The sequence below is a fragment of the Pieris napi genome, chromosome 19 (genome assembly GCF_905475465.1).
Source record: "Pieris napi chromosome 19, ilPieNapi1.2, whole genome shotgun sequence".
Classification (NCBI taxonomy): domain Eukaryota; kingdom Metazoa; phylum Arthropoda; class Insecta; order Lepidoptera; family Pieridae; genus Pieris; species Pieris napi.
In genome coordinates, this window is record NC_062252.1 from 1,550,870 (window position 1) to 1,559,182 (window position 8,313).

Below are 8,313 nucleotides of genomic sequence, written 5' to 3' on the forward strand. Positions count from 1 at the left end.
CCACTGTGAGAAAAAAAATTAGAAAAGGTGAGTGCAAGAAGTGTAAGACATCAAATTACTTACACAAATCTTATGAATGGAACAAAGCAAAGCAATCAAAACATATGTAAAAAGTGAAAGGGATTGTTAATAAAAAGACTTGTATCGTTTTAGTTTAAAGTGTTAACATAAAAAATAGCTTTTCTCTGACATCAAAAATTGCCTAAAACTTCATATCATCGCATAATTACGTTTTAGTTTTAAGTGTTAACAAAAACATAGCTTTTCTCTGACACCAAAAAATGCCTATGTTCATATCAAAACATAAAATCGCATAATTTAATTATGCGTGTGTTTAAGTGTGTTATACTTCAGGCAAAAAGACGATCAGTTGATTGTGTGGCAATTGACAAAGCCCGCTTAGCCTAATGGTGTTAGATGAAAAAAAAACATTAATTCCAACCAAATTTATCCTGGCCAAAATGGCAACCAAATTGCAATAATGCTTAACCCTTAATTTTTTTTCCGAGGTGGAAATGCATTTGTGCATTCCCTACCCCGGAAAGTTAGGGCAGGGGTATATGGGACTTGATCCACACCAGAATTTTTGCTATTTAGAGACTGGGTCAATTCCCACTAATAGCACCTCGAGTAATTCCTACAAAGCCCCGTGATAGAGGCTCAGGAGTCGCTCTCGCATTCTACCAGGACCTCAAAGGCACTTTACGCTCAAAAACCTCCAATGCAGTACACTAAATAGGATGTAGGAGATGGGCATATCTTCTCTTATTTACTCCGCGTCTTCTAACCCTAAAATTCATCCTATAGAGCCCTCCTTCTCTAATTCCGCTGTCTTCTGCTGCAATTTTGAAAATGCCTAGCCTATTCGAGTAAGATAAAAATTAAAAACATAACTTTGAGTGACAATAATTGCAGCCAGATTTATTCTCGTCAAAATGGCCACCAAATTGCAATAATAATAGCCACAATTTGGTTCGAGATGTAACTTTCTTCATACTCGGCCAACTCTTTTCAACCAAACTTAGAAGGACTTCATGCTGTCCATGCAATTCTCTATACTTTATTTAAAAGCTGGGAAAATGTATTCATCGGTTTATTTCTATCATTATTAATTTAAAATTTTATGTAGCCAAATATAACCAGCGCTACAACCTTAGTTCTAGGCCTTATATTAGTGTATCTGATTCTTGATCATTTGTTTTTTCTAATATTTATTTGGGAAACAAAAATATACATCACTATACAATAAAAAAAATTAAAAATAAACACATTGGATGTATCCACAAAAAGTTTCACTGATATGATACAGAACAAAGCACAACAAAACATGACAGCACAAAATATAAATCCGGAGAACGACAAACATACTGACATACTGGTAGCTATAATAAAGAAGAAAGAATCAAGGATTAGGACATTAATAGTTGTTTTAAATTATTATTAAATGAAGCAGTAGAGAACTGCGAATAAGGGTCGATGTTAGTGGCAGAATCCAAAGCAGAACATCCTGTGAAGAGGCTCGCGGAACAATGTTGGTTCTGGGAGTCGGAAGGTTAAAAGTTCTGTGCGAGCGTTAATAGGCAAGTATCAGCCTTCTGTGCCTGACATACGCTGTCGACTTTTTAGATCTAAGGCATGCCGATGTCCTCACTTTTTCTTTACAATATGAGTGAATGTTTATTGCGAATATAGACCAAAAGTCCATCGTTGCACAGCCGGGGTTGAACCTACGACATTAGGGATGAGACTCGCACGCTGAAGCCACTAGGCCAACAAAGCTGTGTTTAATTACCTTCTAGCTGGATCCCTCAGATATATATAAATATGTTGTCATATTTGGTCGTAAAAACCGATAGACATAACAGCCGATGGCGTTGTTGTTATGAACCTAATACAATAGAATTCAGCCGGGACCTTTGATATTGGTCAATAGAACCGGTATGTTATTCTAAACGATGTCGTCGTAAACGGTTTTGACTGTAAATACATTTGTGTTTATACATATTATTATTTCCTTTAGATTTTACTTTATTTTACTTATAGGTAATGTTACATGTTATTTTGTGTTGTTAATTATTTATGCACTTCTTGTACTTTATCCTCTGTAGGTGTTTTTTTTTATTGTTCCATATTAGGGTTTCCTGGAAGAAATCGCTTGTTAGCGATAAGGCCGCCCGTTGCCTAACTTATGTACCCTGCTTTTTCCTATGTATGTTTTTGTATAAGGTAACTAAGTGTGAATAAATAAATAAATGTGTTTGGAAATAACCAAGGACTTTTAACTTCCCACTGAACTTCCCAAATTCCTAAAATTAACGCCAAAGTCCAGTGCTAACCCGTCTAGCCTCTAACTTAATCTCATCTATTACAAAAAAAACAACATAAAATAAAAATAATTTATTTACAATGACAGTTTCTGCCTCTTAAAACTAAACGGTGAGCAGTTTAGAGATCTTAATGGAAGATTTCTTATATAAACGAGATTCTTTGGAAAGCATTATTTATCGTCCTACAATTAATCCACTCCCTGGTTTACCATAGCCTTCCATACATCTAACCTTAAATATACTATAATATACATTATACATTGTATTTATTATATACTAATATTTTGGTAAATTATATGAGACTTAATTAACGCAAGCAAGTGAAGTTTTGACAGGTGTATTTTATGTAAACAAAGGATAATGATTATTTCCATATAGCGGAAAATGAGTAGTTTTCTATTATAATTAGTTTTAGGTACTATATATAATATATATGTTATATACATTAAAATATTTCGTGGCTCTCAACAGTCAGCACATCAGTTTTGCTTAATTAGTCACCATTAACTCATTGAAGTAAATTAACATAGGTTTAATTACAATTTAAAAAAATACAAAATTTTACTGTTAAAAATATTCAAAATAAAATATAATTTTCTTAAGTATTTTTATAATATTTACTAATTGAGCAAACGAAGGTGCAAATGGAAAGTTATATTAAACTAAAGCGAGATCGCGTTTCTATAAATCTATACAATTATGGAATAATCCTAAAAATCCTATTTATACGTAAAATTAAAAATAATTGTATCTAATAAATATTTGGATCTTAAACTAGGTCTTGTTTACTCTACTTAATGTATGGAAAATTCCGCAATGAACTTCACAAAACGTACCCGATATATAGTCTGCGCATGCGCATATAGCGCAGGACTCGATTTCTTCTTATACACAAAATCTTTGTGTTTACATCAAGCCAAGCGCTGTTACCAATTAAATCGGACCATAGCTCGCTATTATTTTACAATTAAAAAGACTTCTTAAAAGAATTTACTATATATAAACCTGTGTTTATAACACTAATTGTGACAAATACCTAATCTTTTAGATGATTCCTAAATTCTAATTGAGCGTTTAGTATCTACAGTCTTTAATTGAGCAAGACGTTTATAGTTAAAAAAATCAGTGGTGCAACCTTTTTAGGTCTGGGCCTCACATTTCTGAATCAGTTTCATGATCATTGGTCAATCTAATAGACAAGTAGGTGATCAGCCTCCTGTGCCTGACACACGCCGTCGACTTTTTGGGTCTAAGGCAAGCAGGTTCCCTCACAATATTTCCTTCACCATTCGAATGTTAAATGCGCACACAGAAAGAAACTCCATTGGTGCACAGCCGGGGATCGAACCTACGATCTCAAGGAACCGAACGCTATTTAATAGTAAACTTACATATTAAATGATTGAACGATATAATGTTCTATATATGTAACTGTTTATATATAATCAAAATCATCATAGTTTGGTCTTGACCAACTAAACAACGATGCATGGCTACCATGTTTCGGATAATCGCACAGATTGAAACCTTGCAGAAATGTCTGCTATACCACTTAAAAACAAGCTAAATTTATAATCACTACATTTTCTGCAACCTTGGTACTGTCAGCTTATCCCTGATACATCGCAGAGTTGTCAGCTTAGCAGGAGAGCTAGGCACCAACTGTTCCTCAGTTCGCCTAACGGGCTTTGAGGCTGGGATGCAAGTCCTCGGAGCCGGGATATGAGGGTGAGTTTTCACGTGTTTCCTTAGAGAGGAAGGATCCGTGTACCGTTTACCACAGCCAACTGCACCACAGGCATAGGGGCGCTGTAACAATTGTGTAACATATAATTTTTGATTTAATTACGCATTTTTTACTATACGCAATCAATGAAAAGATATTAAAATTGAACAGTAGTAAAGTGTAAAAAATATTGTATATATAATTTTTAATTATTTACTTTAGCATCATTTTTCATATTTTCCAATAATTTGATAACACAATGTACCTACACGACTAACCTACCTTTCATTAATATTTTCTCACTAAGTGATTATTCGTTAATTCTTTGGGCAATAAAAGATCTTTAAACCGAACAGTATGTATGGAATGTTATTAAAAATACTAAAAATGTGCTTTTGTCCGTCAATTTTATGGTTAAAATGTGAATGGTCAAAGCATGTACATGGAGTACATGGAGTTAAACTACTAAATTGGTGTTCAATTAAAATTGTATGAAAAGTCAATATTGCGAAAATCAAAGGAATAAAATTGTAAAATGTAAATTGGTGTTCAATAATTTTTGTATGAAAAGTCAATATTGCAAAAATCTAAAAAATTTAATTGTGTAATAAGGAGTTAAACTACTAAATTGGTGTTCAATAAAAATTGTATGAAATGTCAACATTGCGAATTTCAAAGAAATAAAATTATAAAAATGTAAATTGCTGTTCAATAAAAATTGTATGAAAAGTCAATATTGCGAATTTCAAAGAAATAAAATTGTAAAATAAGGAGTAAAACTACTAAATTGGTGTTCAATCAAAATTGTATGAAAAGTCAATATTGCTAAAATCAAAGAAATAAAATTGTAAAAATGTAAATTGCTGTTCAATAAAATTTGTATGAAAAGTCAATATTCGAAAATCAATGTATAAAACTTACTGCATTGAAATGGGTTCTCTGGTGCTTAGCCCGATCTGAAGAGTTGGAGAAAGCTTTAATGCAGTGAGGTGCTGGACAGGCATACGGCCTTTCACCAGTGTGCGATCTTACGTGTATCTTGAGGTTTTCCAGCCGGGAAAAAGCTTTGCCGCAGCCGGGATGCTGTAATTCAATTTATGATTAAATCTCTGTTGAAGTAATTGTACCTTGGACCCAGAAACACCTAAATGTCATAATTCAAGACTTTTTTAGTTTAAGAAGATTCGTTCGTTATTCTTATTACCCTGGAAACTATATGAAAGGTTTCAGTATAAAGTAATTTGAAATCAATTTCGAGATTTGTGTCCTGTGAAGTTCCAAAACTGTAGGAATGCACCTGATATTAATTATAGTTTACTTTCTGATATGTATTTTGTATGTTAAACCTGCACAAGGTTCTTCTTCAAGGATCAAGGACTCTTTATTGCTTTTCCAATCTTTAATAAATAAGTAAATAACTATGATTTTGTTCCCTTTGGAGAACTCTTAAGAGAGACTCTTGGGCAATGGGGTTCAATTGTACAGGCGCTAATTAAAGATTATAAGTTGGCGCCTGATAGAGGGTAGATAGTACCGGTGACTCCAAAGCAGGTGCAGTATCGCAATACAGCGAGGAAAAGCTAGCATTAAAGGTACACTGCCACAGGGACCAAACCTTTTTAAATTTGTTTCAATTTATCAATTTTTATTACTATGTAGGTTAAGAATATTGTAAATACTGTATATTGTGTATTTGAAGTAAATAACTTCGTTATTTTACTTTGGTTAAATTACGTTTATAAACACATAGAAACATACATATAAATACTAAAAAACTATACATACATGACATCTATTAGGTTTATGTCCAGAATGTACTCTCATATGTATTAGAAGTTTGTATCTCGCATTGAATGGCCGACGCGCGCGCGCGCAGTCCTTCCAGAGGCAGCTGAATTCGTCTCCTAATAAACATACAAATTATTAATGTTTAACGTTCAATTTATTAATCATATATAAAAAAAATATAAAATATTGAAAAACCGAAACGTTAATCAAATTCAAGTGTATGTATATATGTAAAATATATGTTTCTGAATAACTAATTACCTTTATAAGTGTTCACGTGCACCCGCTCAATGTGTTCGACTAACATATTCTGGTTTGGATACCTCTCAAAGCAGTCCTGCCACAAACATATCCTTTCACCTAAAATAAACAAAAATGATTTATTAATCTCTTGTCTTTGATAAGTATACCGACAAATGTAAATATTTATGTTGAATGTTAACTTTTTCTGTGGCTTCTTGAACGTACGTTACGTACGAGATGAATTCAGATATTATAAATTAAAAAGCTAGAAATGTAAGGGATGGTTTTAAACAGCTTTCGCAATAATAATTGTTAATATCTAGGATGTTTATCTAAGTTTGTGCCTCACCTTGAATTTCTTCTTGGTCAATCCTTCTGTCATTAGTAACTGATTCAGCGCACTCGTCATCTTTCTCAAAATTCAATCCAAAATCATCTAAATTAATAAACAGCTCATCTTCATCAAAATTCTCAGAATTTCCATCGTAGTAACTTCCCTCAACCGACTCGGACACAGATATTTTTCGTTCATTCCTATCGAAATTAAATTCTGTGCAACTTGTTGGTGTATCGGGAAGTATGTAACGGCCTTCTGTTTCAAGATTGTGCAGTATGTTATTCGGATAGCTAAAATGTTCAATACTGCTAACTTCTGTACTCTGCATTGGCGCGTTATAAGCATTTCCTGGTACATTTAATTCATCAAAATTACAATATCGCTTCGAAAAAGCTGTCTCCATAGAAGGTAACTGGGTTTCGTTTATAACCATATTGATGTCTTCATAAGCATCTGGTGTTTGTTCGTTTTCTTCACGACATAGTTCATCTATCAGCGATTCGTCGTCTATATATTCGTTATTAGCTTCAAACGTTTTCTGTTTATCTGTGTTAGAATTAAAACTATCATCGAATTCTATACTATCTAAATCTAATAGAACTTCTTTAATATTTTGGTCATTAATGTTACTCTCGATAACTTCATCTATTATTTCAAAATCAGTCTTTTCTGGCGCAGTCCAATTGTCTAAGACTTCAAAGTCGAAGCTCTCTTCTGTTCCATATTTGAAATTGTCGTTCTTTTTTGTTTTTCCGTTTTCTAATTCTAAATTAAATTGTGACATATAATACGCGTGTAGATCAGTGACTTCGTTTTTTTCTTGGAACAATTGTTCGTCATCGTAAGGTATGATATCATAGTCGGCCATAGTTAAGTTCATTTACCTACAGAGTTCAGTAATCTTTACTAGAGGTATTATAGGCATATGTTTAAGTCGGTTTTGCGCATATGGTTTTGCTATTATTATAAAAATAAACTTTCTCCGAGTCTCATTTCGCGTGGCTCGCGCATCTGCGAATTATAAAATTAATTACTAGAGTTATAGCATTTGGTAACACGTGTTCAATAACGATACCTATGTTAAGTACTTAGCGAATATACTTTCCTGAGTTATTATTACAATAGGAACTTACAAACTGAGTATAGCTTTTAATTTTTCTTATTTATGTTACTAAATATAAAGCACTGACAAAATAGTTAAATAAATTAACAACGATATTAATAATCCCAATTGAACCACATTTTAAATTGGTAAAGTTAAAAAGTAAAGTAAAGTAAAGTTTTCATCAATTTGGTACTTTATTTCAAAATAAATTTATTCCTTCCTAATAGTTATCAAAAACTAAAAATATATTTATGCAATGTTTAAATTAAGAATCTACATATAATTATAACAAAAAGGTAAAACATACCAAAACTTCTTGCTGATAACGTATCGTAAAAAAAACTAAAAAGGCGCGCTGTCAAATTGACACTTCGAGTGCCGCGAAGGGGTAAAACGTCCGCACTGATTAAGACTTCGACCGGGAATAACAGGAGCTTTCAGGATAGCGAAAAAACTACACACATGTGCTCTTAAGTTGGTAATTATCTTCACATGAATAACTCTTATTATAACCCCATAAGAACTTATTTGTAAATTCCGTTTTGTGATATAAATTTGTCGCCTTTTGGCGCCATTTACATGTTCATTCATTTGAAACGTCATGAAAAGCTGTTGATTGATGCATCTTAGCAAATTGAATTAGGAAATACAGTTAAATTAAAAGATGTGAATTGTAACACGCAGAGATCATAATACTCAATGGCAGACACATCCGACACTTATTTATTGTTCTTCTTCTTTAAGATCAATTGCGTGACGCATTAAAATGTTTTTTATTGGCTTCTTA

The 8,313-nt window shown here is 32.7% G+C and overlaps 1 protein-coding gene across 1 annotated transcript; it reads right to left on the reverse strand.

The window, feature by feature from the left end:
* Nucleotides 1–3,599: 3,599 nt before the first annotated feature.
* On the reverse strand, nt 3,600–7,963 carry LOC125059443 (zinc finger protein GLI1-like). Its single transcript, XM_047663871.1, has 6 exons — nt 7,834–7,963; nt 6,434–7,432; nt 6,103–6,201; nt 5,839–5,957; nt 4,975–5,136; nt 3,600–4,136 (listed from the first exon to the last, which is right to left on the reverse strand). Exons 2-6 carry the CDS (start codon nt 7,299–7,301, stop codon nt 3,906–3,908), a joined length of 1,479 nt encoding a protein of 492 aa, XP_047519827.1. The 5' UTR covers nt 7,302–7,432; nt 7,834–7,963; the 3' UTR covers nt 3,600–3,905.
* Nucleotides 7,964–8,313: the final 350 nt, after the last annotated feature.

Coding starts and splice junctions, on each gene's coding strand:
- LOC125059443 (XM_047663871.1), bottom strand. CDS start 7,301: ATGAACTTAACTATGGCCGACTATGATATCATACCTTACGATGACGAA. Junction 6,202..6,433: donor TGACCAAGAAGAAATTCAAG/GTGAGGCACAAA, acceptor TGTTTATTTTAG/GTGAAAGGATATGTTTGTGG. Junction 5,137..5,838: donor ATAAACCTAATAGATGTCAT/GTATGTATAGTT, acceptor ATTGAATTACAG/CATCCCGGCTGCGGCAAAGC.